Genomic DNA, 18334 nt, shown 5'->3' with positions numbered 1-18334 from the left:
AGAAGGAGGGGTTTCAGAGCAGCTCACTTGCGCACATCTGCTGTATGATTTGTGTAACTACATGTGTATATTTTATTTTTTAATAAATTCTTAGTTTTTTGTGTGTTAAAACAGCGCAAAATATAAATTAAGATAATTAAATATGCGCAAAAAATGCAATCCAGTCTGACACATGTATTTACGTATTCCAATATATTTCTAAATATTCCATTTCGTATATAAAATCTTTCAAAAACAACTAGGCTACTAGTACTTTTTATTTGCTCTTCCCAAATAAGGCTGATGGGTTTTAATCACATGACTTTGCTCTGCATATCAATAAAACCTTGATATGATCACATCATTTAGTGAAATAACAGGCTTCTGATAACCTGTTGGTTAAACAATTATTAAAGAAGAGTACTACAGACACCTGGTAAAATTGATAAAGTATTGCAATCTTCTTCTTCTTCTAATATTATTAATAATATGTATAATAAATGCTATTTTATATTTTTTAACTCACCTAAAGAATATTTTACACCCAACATCTTTAAAACTTTATGCATGACACTAAAGTCTGTAACATTCCTATTGCAAATATCAAGCAGAAAGTTTTACAAACTAGAATAGAAAGCCATTCTGAATGTGTTGTTTATGATCACCAGCATTGGCTGCATCCTAAAGTCCTAAACTTGTGTACTGTATATTTATATATATATATATATATATATATATATATATATATATATATATATATATATATATATATATATATATATATAGTATACATATCAAACTGAATTGTTTGTTCATTTAGTAAATGTCATTTTGATTAAATATAATCACATCTGTGAAACCAATGGCAAATCTTTCTAAAACGTGCATTGGTTTTGAGGTTAGAGGAACACATCAATATAATTTAATTGGAAATTCAGAGGTTATTGTGCAGTAATTATTTTTCTTTTCCCTCAGGACCTGTTTATGCTTACTCTCACCTCTTATTTCTCTCTCCATTGTCTGTCTGGATGATGCAAGTGATTTTATTTATGGGGTTTAAGTAGAAAGAATATGAAGAAGTTAATTTTTTAAGGTAAATAAATAAACGGAAAGCAGCCCTTTCAATTCCAGAGAAATAAACCTGAGCTCTTGGGCCCAGAAGAACAATCTTCTGCACAATAATGAGTAATTGGCTGATAAAAGGGGGCATAATGAAGAAGCATAAAGAGTTTTAGAGTATTTTGCTGCAGCCCAGTCCTGGCAACACTCGCTGCATTTTAAAGAGCTGTGCTTGAGTCTCAAGGGCATCAGGCAGGCAAGAGAGTGCACTTGACTGCAGCACTATGTGATGACACTGACACAGCATTAGGCAGGCTCTTTTTATTTACATTTAACAGAACTGGTAATAACCAAACAGGCAAGGGTGGCCTTAGAGATATTCCCATTTTCATGAAATGGCCTGATACTAAAACCTCTTTGCAGACTTAGCGTTTGTGAATGACTTTAGACCTTAATCATACTGAGGTATTTTAACCTTGAAATATAAATGTAAAATTATTTCTTTTTAGTAAAATGTTTTAAATGAATCTGTTATATTAAAATATTTTAATATAATTTAAAATATAGTAATAATAATATATTTTAAAAGACAGTTCGCATTAAGACATCTAGTTTACATTCCAAGTAAAAAGCAAGTTGTCATTTAACCTCATTCATTTTCATTTATATAAAAAATGGTGTTACTAAAAATTTGTTTTGAATCTTTACGTGCCACTGCGTGCGGTTACACAAGTGTATATACACAAACAAATAACATGCATAAGTAAACACAAGATAAGTGTTAAAAGCATCAAATACACCATCTTCTGCCAATCCTATAAGCCCTCAAGAGTAATAGCCTGACTATCATTTGTAGTAAAAGGGCGACCTCTAGTGATATTAAATACAGTTTTATTTATATTTTAGTTTTTATTTTAGTAAAAACTAGTCAATGAAAAGAAGTCTATGCTTCTTATGTTACACTACATCATTATGTTTTGCTTAAAATATAATTTCAGATTAATTTACCCAGACAGAAACTCAAGTGCACATGCTTTTCAGAAACAAAGAGAACTTTGCAGTTTGGATTCACTTGGATTAATCATTAACGTGCAGATACTGTGTCTTTACCCTTTGGCTTTTGGCTTTACTCAATTTCTGCCATTTAATTGGATAAGAAATATCTGTGTCAATAATAATGATTAACTACCTCAAAGACTATGTGTTATTTTCATAAACAAAAGAGTCTTTTTGTCTCTCAGGATGAAGGTGAGTGTTGCTCTGCTGCTGCTGTGCTGTCTGTCACTCAGTGATGGACAAACTCAGGTAAAAGATTTGGTGGCCAATGGAGAAAACAACCAGCCCAACATCTGGACTGAGGTGAGAGATTTAAGAGACATGATGGTGGAGCTAAGAGTCAAGTTGGATATGGCGATGAAAGAAAATGCAAGTTAGTACTAGTGGTTGCTTCTGTCACCCTTTAGTTATCTTTAAATTAAAGGAAATCACATGCAACATTAAATAAGTCATTTAAATAAATAGACTCGTAATGTTTTATAGAAATGGCAGAACAAATACTGGAGCTGAAGAAAGAGAATGCAGGTACTCAAAAGTGTAGAAAATGGAATGTAACAAAATGTGTGAAAATTACAATTTAAATGCCTTATTAAGAAGCATGATATGTTCTAGTGTGGGAAGAAAAAAAAATTAAGAACTTTATTTCACATAGAAAATGCACCATATTCCTTCTTTAAATATATATTTCAGCTAGAATTAACGAATTTGAATACTTTTAGCGATGAATGAGCGAATGAAAATAGGTGAAACCCAGCTGGACGCCTTTAAGAGAGAACATGCAGGTAAACTAATCAAAATTGTCCTTTTTATACATTTAAGGTGTTATTTACAGTCTGCCTTTAATGCACAATAGCTCTGAACATTGCTTTTATTTTTTTCTGGTGTTATTAAAGAGCTTAAATGATTTTCTTATTTTATTTTCTGTCCACAGAACAACCTAAAGTGGCATTTTCAGCTGACTTAGGGATCCGTGGTGATTTAGGTCCCCACAGTACTGAGATCACACTGACCTTCAACAATGTCTTCACGAATATTGGTAACAACTACAACCCAATAACAGGTACTTTGAGCTAGCCAATGTCTTGCTTAAAGGAAATTTTCCAGTTCTGATTTTCATCAGACCCATTTTACATTTGATCTGATGGTTTTGTCAATGGCAGGTCTCTTCACTGCACCAGTTAAAGGAGTCTACTACTTCAGATTCACTGCATGTGGTGTTCAAATCAGACAATCACTGGGTGCAAGTTTATATAAAAATGGGCAGAAGATTGTGTCAGTGGGACAATGGCGTAATCACGATCAGCACCGATACGCATCAAATGGAGCTGTCCTGCAGCTGGAAGTGGATGATGTAGTTTGCATGAAGCTCCTCCCGGGTTACACCATCTACGACAGTCCAGATAACCTCAGCACTTTCAGTGGATTCCTCATTTACCCATTATAGTGATTAACCATGCCATTCACAACTATATTACAACATGGACGCTTTTGTTGATCTTCTGGATGTTCATTCTCATCTATGCTCTTTTTCTACATTAGTTTTGAATTATAACTACAACCACATAATTGGTTGCTCTCAGAAAATTCACAATCACACTTATGCTGTATTAAGCTTATACTGTACCATGGAAAAGTCAGTAACTGTGATAATGATTTTACATGCTGTTGTTTGCATTAAATAAATTCTCTATCCTCTATTATAAAAATATAATAATAATCATAATAAATATATATATATATATATATATATATATATATATATATATATATATATATATGTGTGTGTGTGTGTGTGTGTGTGTGTGTGTTTTGTATTATTAAATAATAATAAGGCCTTTTTCATTTTTTACAGTTTATTTCAATAATATGTGTAGCCTGTTTTGCTAAAGTCTAATGTGAAATGTGTGGTAGAAGTGAAGCTAAAACAGAGTAAATAAATAATGTAAAGAGTTTTGTGCAAATTATGATATAGTAATACTGCAATTGACAACATGTTAGAAAAGACTAGATAACATGTTAAAAAAACGAAATAACTAAATAAATGAAATAACTGTTTGGCTGTATGTGCTTCTGAGCTACTGTCAGGTTAAATGAGAATGTATCTTTATGATTACAAATAAAATTGTCTCTTTATTTTAAGTGGACAGCAATATATTGAATCATCTCTGGCAAACATGAAAAAATATGTTTTATTGGTGTCTAGAAAACTATACGCATTTCTGTGTACAGTAATTATATAAAACAATACTTTTTGTACACCCTAGTTATACAAATAAAACTAGATCTTTTCATTTATTTCCATTCTAAAGGATGAAAACTGATATGAAAGATTAGGCTTAAAAGATTTCTTCTCCTGTGGCTCCCTGTAGTGGACAACATTAATATCACAGCCTTTTCAGCTGAAATCAATTAAATGTAGCCTACATTAATTCTTATTAAAGCTAAGTTTCATTAAAAGAACACAGAAACAGCAGCGGGTATATTAGGTTTCTGTCACTTTAAGACCTTCCAACTGTTTACCTTCACTCAGGACGTAACCGATTGTGTCGCGGTTTATTGCGCTTAATAACTATTAACAAAATAAATCAAATAAATCAGTTCCTGCGCTGTTTCTCATTCGCTTTAACATGTCAAACACTTAAGCAGTCATGGTTTGCGCGGCTATATTTAGAGACCGCAATATATGCCTACAGGACACAGCAAATTATATAATTTCAAATAATGCTAAATCTGAATACTATCATTTAGAATTTCCAGGTGAATCAAATGTAAATCATCTCCTCAGCACCTTTGCGCGAGTCTTTATGACGTCACATTTAGAACGCGTTACCTATTATTATAGTCTAATATTTAAAGGCGTGAAAGTCTCTTTCTCATTTTGTAGGCTGAAGTTTCGGAGTATCTGGTATCAGAGTGACAACGGTTTTATCATGGGACAGCTAAGTTCGCGACCGAACAAAGCGTCTAATGAGTGTATACTCGAACCCTGTACATTACTCAGTTACACCACCAACACTGCGGAGAACCAACCTCAGTGGGTTGATGAGACGCCTGTTGGTTGTGAGAGTGATGGAGGGAGAGAGGAGAAAAGGAGGAGAACAAGATTCTGGAAGTGGCCCGGTCTCAACTTTCCCAGATCTGCAAAATACGACCTGGTTCAGGCTGAGAAAGACTATCAGAATGAGGCCGGATTATACCGAAAACTTTCAAATATAGCTCCAACTTTTGAAGTCCGCCCTGCTGCTGAGGAACAGCTGAAGCAGGGCATCCTAGACAATGGTAAGAATAATAAATCAATGAGAATTAGAAAATGTTATTTTAAATTATTATATAAAAGGTAACACTTTACAATAAGGTTCGTTAGTTAACATTAGTTAACGAATTAACAATGAACTGCACTTCTACAGCATTTATTAATCATTGTTAATGGTAATTTCAACATTTACTAATACATTATTAAAATGTTGTTAACATTAAATAATGCACTGTGAACTAACGTGAACAAACAATGAACAACTGTATTTTCATTAACTAACATTAACGAAGATTAGTAATTACAGTAACAAATGTATTGCTCATGGATAGTCATGTTAGTTAATACATTAATTAATGTTTAACCAATGAAGCTTATTGTAAAGTGTTACCATATAAAAAAATATATAACTACTAACTACACTAACTACAATTGTTTATCTTTTAATAGCCCACATTTGCAGCCATTATAAAGTTGGCAACAAGCTGGGCGAAGGAGGATTTGGCTCTGTGTATGCAGGGACTCGATGCAAGGATGGACTTGAGGTTCCTTTTTTTTTTTTTTTTTCTTACAAAACTTGACATATCAGATCATAACATATGACATTTGTGCACATGGCACATGCTAATTGTTAATTCTTTATTTTGTTGATCAGGTGGCTGTGAAATATTCAGTGAAGATGCCAGACATGCCATATATCAAAGTGGTGAGTACTGCGTTGTGTTAGTGTTTTTCAGTCACTGTTTTCAATTTATACTATAAAGTCTTATATTCATACTACAAATTATTTTTTTTTTTAGTTGCCAAATTGTTTGATTTGTGGACTAAGATTTTATTTGGAAAACCACTTCCATTTAACTGTCATATTTTGCTTCTTTTAGCCTGGTCATCCCAAACGCCTCCCCTTGGAGATCGGCCTGATGTTGATGGCCAATAAGGGCCCCAGCGTTCCTCAAATAATTCAACTGCTGGACTGGCAGGATGACGCAGACCACTGCATCATGGTCATGGAGCGGCCCTTGCCTTGCATGGACATGTTTAGTTTCATGGAGCTCCAAGGAGGAAGCCTCAATGAGGGGATAGCACGACGTGTTATGCGACAGGTCATACACGCCGCTAACGTTTGCTGTGAGCGTGGTGTATTCCATCGGGACATCAAACCGGAGAACCTCCTGGTGAACCAGGACACCATGGAGGTTAAATTGATTGACTTTGGGTGCGGTGCGCTCATGAAGAAATCTGCCTTCAAAGTCTTCAATGGTATGTGTTATGGACCGCTCTGTTAATTAGCTCACAGAAACTCATCTTATATATAGTCAACGTGCTATTGAAATGTATTAAACATCAGACGATATCTTTTTCCACCAGGCACAGAAGGTTACTGTCCACCAGAGGTCGAATACAACGGCAAGTACCATGCAAAGCCGACGACAGTGTGGTCACTTGGGGTCCTCCTGTTCATAATGGTGTGCGGAGGTTATCCCACAGCAGACGACCTGTTCATGATCTATGCCAACATCTGGACCAGTCCTGGTCTGTCACAAGGTGAGCTCTTCATCAATGAACAAAGAAGGACAATTTGAATTCTAAATCATACAAAAAAGACCAATAGCTTCAAAGAGAGCAGGTGTAAAGTATAAGCTAATAATCTGACATATCTCTTGTCTTTTTGCACAGAATGCTGCAATATGATTTGTGCTTGTCTGCACCCTCAACCACAGAAGAGACTCGCTCTGGAGAAGATGCATCTTCATGACTGGTTAAAGGTACTGAGTCTAGGACTAGCTAAATGTTTTTTTTTTCTTTTCATTTTGTTGTTTAGTTTTAGTTTGATCATCAGTCATATAATTATCATAGGGTTAAGTCAAAGGGTAAGTCAAATTTGATATAATGCTGATTTATGTTTTTGTTTTAGGTCATGGAATAAGACATGGAGAACATCAGCAAACAACTCCTGTCACGCCATCCTGTTGTTCTGTCTTCAGTCAGCTTTGTGTCTGGCAGGCTGACATGAATGGCGTTTACATCCTTCCACTTGGGCCATAGAGTCTTGCGGGGCCTGCAAGTCCTGTGAGTGTCTGGAGCCTTGAGTTGAAGCAGCAATATTTGCATCCAGCGGCATTGATATAATGCTGATTTATGTTTTTCCCAAAACATTGCTTGTTTTGGGATCTGTAAACAATAGTTGTTATTTGTATATATATATATATATATATATATATATATATATATATATATATATATATATAACTCAAGAGGTGCTCTTTCGACTGACACTAGAGACTGTGGTCTTCCTTGTTAGAGTGCCCACCTCCCATGCGGACGGGCTTGGAGCGGGCAGGTGCAAACTAGAGGGGCAGCCAAGAGCAGCCAGCAGCGAAGTCCCCCGTTCCCTGCTCCTCCCCATCATGGTGGACGGCAGCAGGCTCTGGCCCATGGCGAACGACGGCGACTCTTCCGCTCCCTTTTCGGATGGCAGCCACCCCATTTCGACCCAGGAACACGGCAGCGAGCTCTCCGTCCTACCTGTTGTATCATCGCTCCAGCACCACTGCCTCGGGCAGCCACTCGTGGTCTTCACTCTTCTGTGCTGCCTGACCTCCTCAGCACTGCAATCCCCCTCAGCAGCGAGGGCTGTCCGACAGCATGTCCCTCCTTCCTCCCGGTTTTCGGCACCAATGTAACGCAGTTTGTGTATACGGGAAGAAGGAGGCAGGAACCGGCGAACGTGAGAGATACAAGACCGGTGCAGTGCTCAGGTGGCGCTCCTTAGCAAATCACGCCACCAGCCTCGCTCCGTTCTCTCATGGCTCTCGCCCCACCCTGCTTGTCACTGTATATATATATAAAAAATTGTAAAACATTTTTTCTTTTATTGTTAATATTTATGTACAATAAATATGTATTTTTATTGCACTGTTAGAGTTTCATAGTACTTTGCCCTGACATAGTTGCCTTTGAGGCTCTTATAGAAGTTATTTCTGTTTCTTCTGAACCCACTACGGTCCCAGAGCTCCCTTTCATGAACTCGGGTCAAAAATCTACTGTCATCTACTGTCTTTCACACTTTAAAATGAATACAATTAATGAACAGAGCTGAGATATGTAAAAACTATATAAAAGATATAAAAGCAATCACTCCCTCTTAGTGTTAGATTAAAAGAAGTTTGATTAAAAATCCTTTGCCGTTGTTTACTGTCGTAAGATATTGATCATAATATATTTGGTGTAGATGTGTGGACTCATTCAACATTTAAATTCAGATTAATCACATGTCATAGGAAGACAAAGTCATGTGAAATGAATGAAATGAGTTTGAAAAAGTGTTTTGCAGATAATTAGAATGGCAGATAATTTTTTATAGAAAAACATAAAAATGAGTGATGTTGATGTGACTTGGTGTGCAACCTCAAAATGTCCTGTGGTCTATGTATTAACATTTTCAGCTGGTTAAACTTCGAAATGAAAGAAATGAAATGAAAGAGGTGGACACTCACATTGCTGGATTTGGTTAGAGTGGCTCCCATTGTTCTGGCTTTGCCTGTTTTGGTGTTTTTGCTCCCTCTACTGGTAGTTTTATATTCTGCAGATTGAATATGTTTTATTCAGTTTCTGGGGTTCAAAAAGAACAACGTGCAAAGCACATGGTAGCGCACTTTAATTTGCTGTGTCAGTCCATCGGATTAACAACTCTTAACGAGGCACTGCCTGTAAGTAGAGTTTGATTATTTTTGATTGTTAATATATTATGATTGCGAGGAAGTACATGTAGATGTTTTCATGTTATAGCATTGGGAAATTTATATTGTACAATCATTTTGTACAACTGTCTTCTGGTGAACATTGTTGGACTGGACGTTTACCATGTGACATTTTATTTATGTATTCCTTCTGTGTTATGTTGTTTTACAGTTTTACACATTTATTCAGTAAATCAAAACGACGACTCCGGTGTCAAGACTGTTTATTGAGTGGATGTGTTTAGCTTGCTGGGTGCGAAGCCAGTACAGTAAAAAGGCAAGCTTCATACAAGAGCTGTTTATCTTGGAAGCTGGATTTCACCTGCTATTGTCATCTACGGCATAGAGGCTAACACGACAACTGCAGAGTATCCACACGGTAAAATCCATCAAGCTTATATTTCGGACCAGTCATGGAAGATGACAAAAGTCAGTCAGCTTCATCTCGACGTTCCGTGACTTCCAGCAAGTCCACGGTTAGTATGGCAGCGACTAAAGCAAGAGCAAAGGCGGAAGCTGCACAGGCAAGAGCCTCATTTGCAAAGAGGGAAATGGAAATTAAAATAGAGAAAGCTCGCCTTGAAGCAACATTAGACGTAATGGAAAAGGAGAGAGAGGCTGAAGCTGCAATGGCAGAAGCGGCAGTCATGGAAGCTGCAGTCGCAGATCTAGAGGTAAAAAGATCACAACATAGTTCAACTCTCCACCTTCCACAGCAAAGTCCTAGGCAACGTACTGAAGAGTATGTAAAACAACATAGTGAACCTAGTGATACTGTACCAGAGAATTCAAAGCCTGAATTACCCCAAAATATAGAGGATGATAGAGAGAAAAAGCCTTCTTCACCGGTGTATCATGTTCTGTCCTCTTGGAATGCCAGTCAATGCAGTTGCAGTGAGAAAAGGCAGCAGAGTAAACCTCCATTCCCCCACTCTCCACATAGCTTCTCACACCCTTCTAAGAGTCCAGCTGCGCCCATGCACCATCCTAGACGAGACACGAATCATCCTACTCATCACTCTAGTCATGATGTAGCCACGTATGACTTAGCTAAGTTTTTAACACGAAATCAGCTAGTGACATCTGGGCTTAACAAATTTGATGATCGTCCGGAAAACTATCTGGCCTGGAAATCATCATTTCTCAATGCCACCAAGAACCTTGATCTCACAGCAGGTGAGGAATTTGATTTATTGATTAGATGGCTGGGGAGAGATTCAGCAGATCATGCCCGTCGCATTAAGTCTGTGAATGTAAGGAACTTACCAGCTGGTCTTGAACTCATCTGGGAGAGGCTAGATATGACCTACGGATCTCCGGAAGCTATTGAAAAAGCTCTCTTCACAAAAATAGAGACTTTTCCAAAAATATCAGCTAAAGACCATGATAAACTCCGGGAATTAGGAGACTTGCTTTCAGAGATTGAAGCAGCTAAGAATGGCGGTGATCTACCTGGGCTCACTTATCTAGATACAGCAAGAGGAGTTAATCCTATTGTGCAAAAGTTGCCCTTTGGACTACAAGAAAAGTGGATGATGCAGGGTTCACACTACAAGTACACTTATGGAGTTTCTTTCCCACCATTCTCCTTCTTTGTGGAATTTGTATGTGCAGAAGCAAGAGCACGCAACGATCCTAGCTTCAATTTTTCTTTACTTTCCATAAACCCTGGTGGAAAGATCAGGTATAATGAAAGTCATGCTCAGAAACCTGTTTCAGTCCATAAAACGGATGTGATGTCCTCCTCTAACCTTTCTCATACCAAGAGTCTTCAGAGAGGAAACAACGAGGTTGAGAAGCAATGTCCTATACATCGTAAACCTCATCCTCTCAAGAAATGCAGAGGCTTCAGAGAAAAGCCATTAGAGGAACGAAAAAGGATCTTAAGGGAGCTATCTATTTGTTTCAGATGCTGCTCATCTAACAAACATGTGGCTAAGAATTGTGATGTGTCAATTAAATGTTCTGAATGTGAGAGTGACAAACACCTGGCTGCTCTCCATCCAGGCCCAGCGCCGTGGCGTTCTGATTCTACACCTCCTTCACTGCATGGCGGGGAGGAAGAGGAGTGCTGCGGTGGAGATGTGTCATCAAAGTGCACCAAGATTTGTGGCAAAGGTTTTAGTGAGAAGTCATGCTCTAAAATATGCCTTGTGAATGTTTATCCTGCTGGCAGCCCTGACCAAGGCAGGCGGATTTACACTATTATAGATGAGCAAAGCAATAGATCCTTGGCCAGATCAGAATTTTTTGACAGTTTCAATGTGCAAGGAACTTCTGCTCCGTACACATTAAAGACGTGTGCAGGAGTAGTCCAAGCAACTGGAAGAAGAGCTCAAGGGTTCATCATTGAGTCTGCAGATGGTGAGATCAATTTTCCACTTCCTACTCTCATCGAATGCAATAGTATGCCAGATAACCGAGATGAAATACCAACCGCAGTTGCTGCCCTGCATCACAGCCACCTAAAAGAGATAGCAGACAAGATACCGCCTATTGATCCAAATGCTGAAATACTGCTTCTGCTGGGAAGAGACATAATACGAGCACATAAAGTCCGCAAACAACTCAACGGTCCTCATGATGCTCCGTATGCGCAAAAATTGGACCTTGGTTGGGTCATTGTGGGAAATGTGTGTCTAGGAAAGTGCCACAAGCCCTCTCCGGTGAACTGCATGAGAACACACATCTTAGAGAATGGCAGACCAAGCTACTTCAGTCCATGCAATAATCACATTGTACTGAAGGAGACGTTTAATGAGAAAACCCAGTTCCACAAACCTAGCCTATCAAGCTGCAGACTTGGTCAGTCTTTGTTTCAGCAGACCAAAGATGACAATAAATTTGCACCTTCAGTTGAGGATCAGTTATTCCTGGACATTATGGATAAGGAATTCTTCAAGGACTCAAGTAACAGCTGGGTAGCACCATTGCCATTCCGTGAGCCAAGGAGACGCTTACCCAACAACAGGGAGTATGCAGCAAGACGTTTCATGTCTCTTCGTCGCAACCTTGACAAACGACCAAAGATGAGAGATGACTTCACAGAATTCATGCAGAGAATACTTGACAATAACCATGCAGAGCTAGCTCCTCCTTTACAAGATGGTCAGGAGAGCTGGTATCTTCCATCATTTGGTGTGTACCATCCAAAAAAACCAGACCAAATACGAGTTGTATTTGACTCTAGTGCACAGTTTGATGGAGTATCCCTCAATGATGTACTGCTTTCTGGCCCTGACCTTAACAATAGCCTGTTAGGAGTCCTCATAAGATTTCGAAAGGATCCTGTTGCCATCACAGCCGACATACAGCAGATGTTTCACTGCTTCTTGGTCCGGGAGGACTGTCGTGATGTTTTACGCTTTCTATGGCATCGTGATAATGATCTGTCTAAAGAGGTTGTGGACTACAGGATGCGAGTTCACGTATTTGGAAATAGCCCTTCACCGGCAGTGGCCATTTATGGAATTCGCCGAGCTGCCAGAGAAGAAGAGAAAGAATATGGCACTGATGTGAGGAAATTCATTGAACAAGACTTCTATGTAGATGATGCCTTAAAGTCATTTCCTACAGAGGAAGAGGCAATCAATGTGCTTAAAAGAGCACAAGAGGCACTAGCTGCTTCAAACCTCAGGCTTCATAAAATTGCTGCAAACAGAGCCAAAGTAATGGATGCCTTTCCAAATGAAGATTTGGCTAAGGACATCAAATGCCTTGACCTCTCCACGGATGACTTACCTGATCAGCGAAGCTTGGGGGTACAGTGGAACCTAATGTCGGATACGTTCACCTTCCAAGTGCCCGACACTGAAAAACCATACACACGTAGAGGAGTGTTGTCAACAGTGAATAGCTTGTTCGATCCCCTTGGATTCCTAGCTCCTATCACAATCCAGGGCCGTTTACTTTTAAGAGAACTCTCATCGCAGACACATGAGTGGGATACACCATTGCCTGAAAGCAGACATGAAGAGTGGGCACAGTGGTGTCATTCGCTGCAAGACCTAAGAAGTCTGAACATTCCACGCATGTATGTATCCATTCCTCTTTCTGAAGCCAAACACACTGAAATATGTGTCTTCTCGGATGCCTCCATGAAGGCCATCTCAGCTGTTGCATACTTGAAAGCTTCGGATCAGTATGGGAAAACAGAGGTTGGCTTTGTTCTTGGCAAGGCGAGGTTGGCTCCAAAGCCTGATCTTTCTGTTCCTAGGCTGGAACTATGTGCTGCAGTCCTGGCTGTCGAACTGACTGAACTCATCACAGAAGAGATTCATCTAAAGCTAGATAGAATAAGGTTCTACACAGATAGTAGAGTAGTGTTAGGCTACATCTATAACGAGTCAAGACGGTTCCATATATATGTGAACAACAGAGTGCAGCGCATCAGACAGTCTTCTCAGCCTGAACAGTGGAGGTACGTTTCTTCTGAACAAAATCCTGCCGATCATGGCTCTCGTTCTGTTTCATCTTCTAAGCTTGAGGCCACAACCTGGCTCACAGGACCTTCATTTTTGCACTATCCATCAGAGCAGCTCTTTGATCACCCAAACTCATATGATCTTATTGACCCAGAGGAAGATGTTGAAGTTCGCTCAGAGGTTAAAGTCTTGTCTACGCAGATTGAAGTGAATCATCTAGGTACCAAAAGATTTGAGCAATTCTCAGACTGGAGAACAGTCGTCAGAGCTGTGGCACGGCTGCATCACATTGCTCATTGTTTCACAGGACCAAGTAACGATAGTCAGTGCACAGGTTGGCATTGGTGCTCAAGGGGTTTATCTGTAAGTGATCTTCTGAAAGCAGAGGAAATCATCATCAAGAGTGTACAACAAGAAGTGTATACAGATGAGATGAAATGCATCACTTCTGCAAGTGAAATTCCGTCACATAGTCCACTTTTGAAGTTGAATCCAATCATCGACAGCAATGGTTTGCTGAGAGTTGGTGGACGCATCAGACAAGCAGAAATAGGAGATAAAGAAACAAATCCCCTCATCATTCCGGCTCACCATCACATCACAGTCCTACTGGTCAGACATTTTCATGAACGTGTGCAACATCAGGGCAGACATCTTACAGAGGGCACCATAAGATCCAATGGTTTTTGGATAACTGGGGCTAAACGATGCATTAGCAGTATTATTCGGAGGTGTGTTACTTGCCGTAAACTAAGAGGCAAGGTGGAGGAACAACAAATGGCTGACCTGCCAGCAGAAAGGCTGCAAATGGATCCACCCTTTTCCTTTGTCGGCTTAGATGTTTTTGGGCCATGGGAGGTGATCTCACGCCGCACAAGGGGTGGCCAAGCAAACAGCAAGAGGTGGGCAGTGTTGTTCACTTGCATGTGTACCAGAGGAGTTCACATAGAGGTGATTGAGTCGATGACTTCCTCAAGTCTTATTAACGCTCTCAGAAGATTCTTTTCTATTAGAGGTCCTGCCAAGCAGCTGCGCTCCGATTGTGGGACGAATTTCGTTGGTGCCTCTAGAGAGCTTAAAATGAGCGAGAACGAACAAACAGAGGTGAGAGAATACCTACTTGAGCAAAGATGTTCCTGGGTTTTTAACCCACCACACTCTTCTCATATGGGTGGCGCCTGGGAACGTATGATTGGTCTAACAAGGCGAATCTTGGATTCAATGCTCTTGAAAAACAAGTACTCACAGCTTACACATGAAGTCTTAGTGACATTCATGTCTGAGGTCACAGCCATCGTTAATGCACGGCCTCTAGTCCCAGTCTCCACAGATTCTGAATTCCCCTTCATCCTAACACCATCTATGCTTTTGACACAAAAGGCTGGTAATCCTCCAACTCCACAAGAAGATTTCAGTAAGAAAGACATGCTCCTATGTCAATGGAAACAGGTTCAAACATTAGCAGAAACATTCTGGAATAGGTGGCGGAAGGAGTATCTTGGAACACTTCAGAACCGTCACAAGTGGTTTCACAAACATCCAAACATCAAAGAAGGCGACATTGTACTGCTCAAAGACAAACAAGTCAAAAGAAACGAGTGGCCGATGGGGATAATTGTGAAGGCTGTTCCCAGTACAGACGGTATTGTGAGAAAAGTGGAGGTGAAAACTGTTCAGCATGGGACAACAAAAATCTATCACAGACCTATATCTGAGTTAGTATACCTTGTGTCTTCAGATCAGGCTGTTTAATCCAATAATTGCTAGTGTATATGGTATCTTTGTGATACCAGACGGGGAGTGTTCTGGCTTTGCCTGTTTTGGTGTTTTTGCTCCCTCTACTGGTAGTTTTATATTCTGCAGATTGAATATGTTTTATTCAGTTTCTGGGGTTCAAAAAGAACAACGTGCAAAGCACATGGTAGCGCACTTTAATTTGCTGTGTCAGTCCATCGGATTAACAACTCTTAACGAGGCACTGCCTGTAAGTAGAGTTTGATTATTTTTGATTGTTAATATATTATGATTGCGAGGAAGTACATGTAGATGTTTTCATGTTATAGCATTGGGAAATTTATATTGTACAATCATTTTGTACAACTGTCTTCTGGTGAACATTGTTGGACTGGACGTTTACCATGTGACATTTTATTTATGTATTCCTTCTGTGTTATGTTGTTTTACAGTTTTACACATTTATTCAGTAAATCAAAACGACGACTCCGGTGTCAAGACTGTTTATTGAGTGGATGTGTTTAGCTTGCTGGGTGCGAAGCCAGTATAGAAATTATATCCTCGCTCCCTTTAGCGTCACTTCAAAGCGTCATTAGCTGCACGCGAGGGATCTACCCATATGTTGTTAAAGTTGATTATTTAAAATATATATATAATAAATATTAATAAAGCAAGATACTCCGTTGAAATATGTAAGATGTAAACTTTATTTAAACTGCATAGGCCTACATTAAAGCATACATTTAAATTATTGCGACAGATATGAAGGGGGAGGAGAATTTATGCGTGCGTCAGGTTTCTCGTCGAGAAAGACTTCCGCAAAGGATGCACCTGTGTATCCTCGCTCATGACTCCTCAGGAAGCCTCCTCACTCCTCGATCCTCGCGGTGCAATTAGAGAATTGAGATATCCTTCAAGATGGCTGAGCTCGATCGGTTTCCGGGTCATAGGATGGAGGAGTAGCGAGGAAACGAGGAGGGATATTGAGAAGCACCCTGTGTGTGTAAACCTCACTCCCCTGTCCTTAAAGGGTCATGAAACCCTAAACCAAAATTTCTGAGATTTTAACAGAGGTATGTGTGTTGAACACCATTGAAGACAATGTTAGCATCTGTTAGATTTAATAGTAGGGGGGAAATGGTTAAATTTTAGTTTTAGTACGCTATTTTCGTCTTCCGGGTTTAAAATCTTCATCCTGTCCACGTCACAGGCTGTGACGTGGCAGAGCACGATAGTGCTTTGATGACTCATCGGTGTTTCATAATTATTAACGAGACTGAGTTTTTTATCCAATGAGAAGACACTCTCTTAATTATTCATGACACCACGTGGATCTTTCCAATGACGAGGACGGTTAACGGCACTAAACAGCGAGAGAGACTGACTGACTGATGGTGCGTGTCCGTTGGCGCGGAGCGAGCGGGTAAGCGCGAGTGTTTTTGGTTCATTCCTATGGAAGTTGAGCCGCGCGTAAGTTAAATGTGACGCTCAACTTCCATAGGAATGAATCTAAAAATACTCTGGTCGCTTGCTCTGCTCCAGTCGACACGCAGCCTGACTGACTGAGCGTGTTGCAGGTGCGGCGCGTAGATCTATGCTATGTACGCAAGGTTTTTTTTTAAGCGTTATTTTTTTTTTTTCAAATATATGCATGTATAGTGTGTATATAAACAACTATATATTTTATAATGACTGTAATTACACATGTACATTAATATGTTTTAAATAGAATTACGATTACTGTAGGATATATGTAGCAGGGCATTCAGTAACTCTTGAAAAGACAAAAATAAAGTGTCAGTGTATTTCATTAGATTTTAACTTTTCCAGTTTTTTAAAAAATTGTAGTATTTCCTCACGTTTTACCACTGATTTTTAGTGACAGTCGATATGCATGGGCTACTGGCGATGAGAGTTTCCCCCCTCCCCTCTCCTCTCCTCTCCTCTCACAGCCACCACGCCCATTTAAGTTGCATTTTCCAAAAAGATTGTGAGCTAGACTTGAGCTGAAAGAGGGGGGTTTCATGACCCTTTAAGAGGCACACTAGCGGCAGAACGCCTCCCATGCCAGAGACATCGGTTTGAATTCCACACGGAACAGGTCAGTAGGACCGGTTGCCATGTGCCTAATTTGGTAAAGATTGGGCCAATGGCCTAGGAGTAATTTTCTTAATTTTTTTATGAATGTTTTTTATTTATTTATTTATTTTTTATTTATTTTTAATAAAGAAATTAATTTGGTAAAACTTTATAATAACTGCACACTATGAAGCATCAGTTAAGCATTAGTAAACAGTCAATTCATTATAAAGCATTAATAGACATTAATAAGCAGTTTATAAATACACCTAAATGCTTTGTTCTAGATTTATAAGCATATCTATAATGTGTTTAATAATTGTATTTTCATACTTTATTAATGATCAATTTATCATTTCTAAATTAAGTATTACATTATTTACAAACCAGTTATTTAGGAGTTGTCAGATCATTTAGGAAATGTAAGTAAATGATTAATAAACTATTTAAACTAAAACATTTTCAGCTGGTTAAACTTAGAAATGAAAGTTCACCTGCTGCCTTAAAATTCTGAGTTAACTCAACTTGAAGATAACCTTTGTTTCAACTCATAAATAGTCAAGACAACACATTACTTTAAGTTAAAAATTAAACTTAAAGTAATGCATTGTCTTGACTATTTGTAAGTTGAAACAAATGTTATCTTCAAGTTGTTAACTTATGTTTAATTGAGTCAACTTTTTTCTGATAATTTCCTCACCCCCATGTCATCCAAGATGTTCATGTCTTTCTTTCTTCAGTCGAAAAGAAATTAAGGTTTTTGATGAAAACATTCCAGGATTTTTCTCCATAAAGTGGACTTCAATGGAGCCCAAACGGTTGAAGGTCAAAATTACAGTTTCACTGCAGCTTCAAAGCATTCTACACGATCCCAGACGAGGAATAAGGGTCTTATCTAGAGAAACCATTGCTCATTTTCTTAAAAATAAATAAATAAATAAATTATATAATTTTTAACCATAAATGCTCATCTTGAACTAGCTCACTTCTTCTTCTTCTCTATTTGAATT

The 18334-nt window shown here is 38.8% G+C and overlaps 3 protein-coding genes across 4 annotated transcripts; all 3 read left to right on the top strand.

Annotated features, from left to right (window-relative positions):
- The first annotated feature begins 2254 nt into the window (after window positions 1-2254).
- On the top strand, window positions 2255-3800 carry LOC125262076 (cerebellin-2-like). The gene is made up of 5 exons (XM_048180638.1): window positions 2255-2467; window positions 2578-2619; window positions 2814-2876; window positions 3026-3154; window positions 3255-3800. The coding sequence occupies exons 1-5, from the start codon at window positions 2281-2283 to the stop codon at window positions 3536-3538; spliced, it is 705 nt and encodes a 234-aa protein (XP_048036595.1). The 5' UTR covers window positions 2255-2280; the 3' UTR covers window positions 3539-3800.
- A 1152-nt stretch (window positions 3801-4952) lies between these two features.
- LOC125262073 (serine/threonine-protein kinase pim-2-like) lies at window positions 4953-8333 on the top strand. 2 transcript variants are annotated; one of them, XR_007183503.1, is made up of 8 exons: window positions 4953-5373; window positions 5798-5892; window positions 6003-6053; window positions 6229-6607; window positions 6716-6892; window positions 7025-7113; window positions 7263-7417; window positions 7650-8333. XR_007183503.1 is itself a non-coding variant. In XM_048180634.1 (7 exons), the coding sequence occupies exons 1-7, from the start codon at window positions 5025-5027 to the stop codon at window positions 7272-7274; spliced, it is 1152 nt and encodes a 383-aa protein (XP_048036591.1). In that variant the 5' UTR covers window positions 4953-5024; the 3' UTR covers window positions 7275-7464. The 2 variants fall into 2 exon arrangements, 1 of the variants encoding a protein (XP_048036591.1); XM_048180634.1 differs by lacking the exon at window positions 7650-8333 and having other exon boundaries at window positions 7263-7464.
- A 561-nt stretch (window positions 8334-8894) lies between these two features.
- LOC125262074 lies at window positions 8895-15784 on the top strand. The gene is made up of 2 exons (XM_048180635.1): window positions 8895-9057; window positions 9260-15784. The coding sequence occupies exon 2, from the start codon at window positions 9501-9503 to the stop codon at window positions 15261-15263; it is 5763 nt and encodes a 1920-aa protein (XP_048036592.1). The 5' UTR covers window positions 8895-9057; window positions 9260-9500; the 3' UTR covers window positions 15264-15784.
- Window positions 15785-18334: the final 2550 nt, after the last annotated feature.

The sequence above is a fragment of the Megalobrama amblycephala genome, unplaced genomic scaffold (assembly GCF_018812025.1).
Source record: "Megalobrama amblycephala isolate DHTTF-2021 unplaced genomic scaffold, ASM1881202v1 scaffold587, whole genome shotgun sequence".
Taxonomy (NCBI): domain Eukaryota; kingdom Metazoa; phylum Chordata; class Actinopteri; order Cypriniformes; family Xenocyprididae; genus Megalobrama; species Megalobrama amblycephala.
Note: the sequence above shows the minus strand (reverse complement) of the source record. Positions and strands in the feature narration are given on the sequence as shown.

What these genes read in the sequence shown, in the direction of transcription:
- LOC125262076 (XM_048180638.1), top strand. Translation starts at nt 2,281, where the DNA reads ATGAAGGTGAGTGTTGCTCTGCTGCTGCTGTGCTGTCTGTCACTCAGT. An exon ending in GGCGATGAAAGAAAATGCAA is followed by an intron (nt 2,468 to 2,577) that starts GTTAGTACTAGT and finishes AATGTTTTATAG; the next exon opens with AAATGGCAGAACAAATACTG. An exon ending in CAACTACAACCCAATAACAG is followed by an intron (nt 3,155 to 3,254) that starts GTACTTTGAGCT and finishes TGTCAATGGCAG; the next exon opens with GTCTCTTCACTGCACCAGTT.
- LOC125262073 (XM_048180634.1), top strand. Translation starts at nt 5,025, where the DNA reads ATGGGACAGCTAAGTTCGCGACCGAACAAAGCGTCTAATGAGTGTATA. An exon ending in GCAGGGCATCCTAGACAATG is followed by an intron (nt 5,374 to 5,797) that starts GTAAGAATAATA and finishes ATCTTTTAATAG; the next exon opens with CCCACATTTGCAGCCATTAT. An exon ending in TGCCTTCAAAGTCTTCAATG is followed by an intron (nt 6,608 to 6,715) that starts GTATGTGTTATG and finishes TTTTTCCACCAG; the next exon opens with GCACAGAAGGTTACTGTCCA.
- LOC125262074 (XM_048180635.1), top strand. Translation starts at nt 9,501, where the DNA reads ATGGAAGATGACAAAAGTCAGTCAGCTTCATCTCGACGTTCCGTGACT.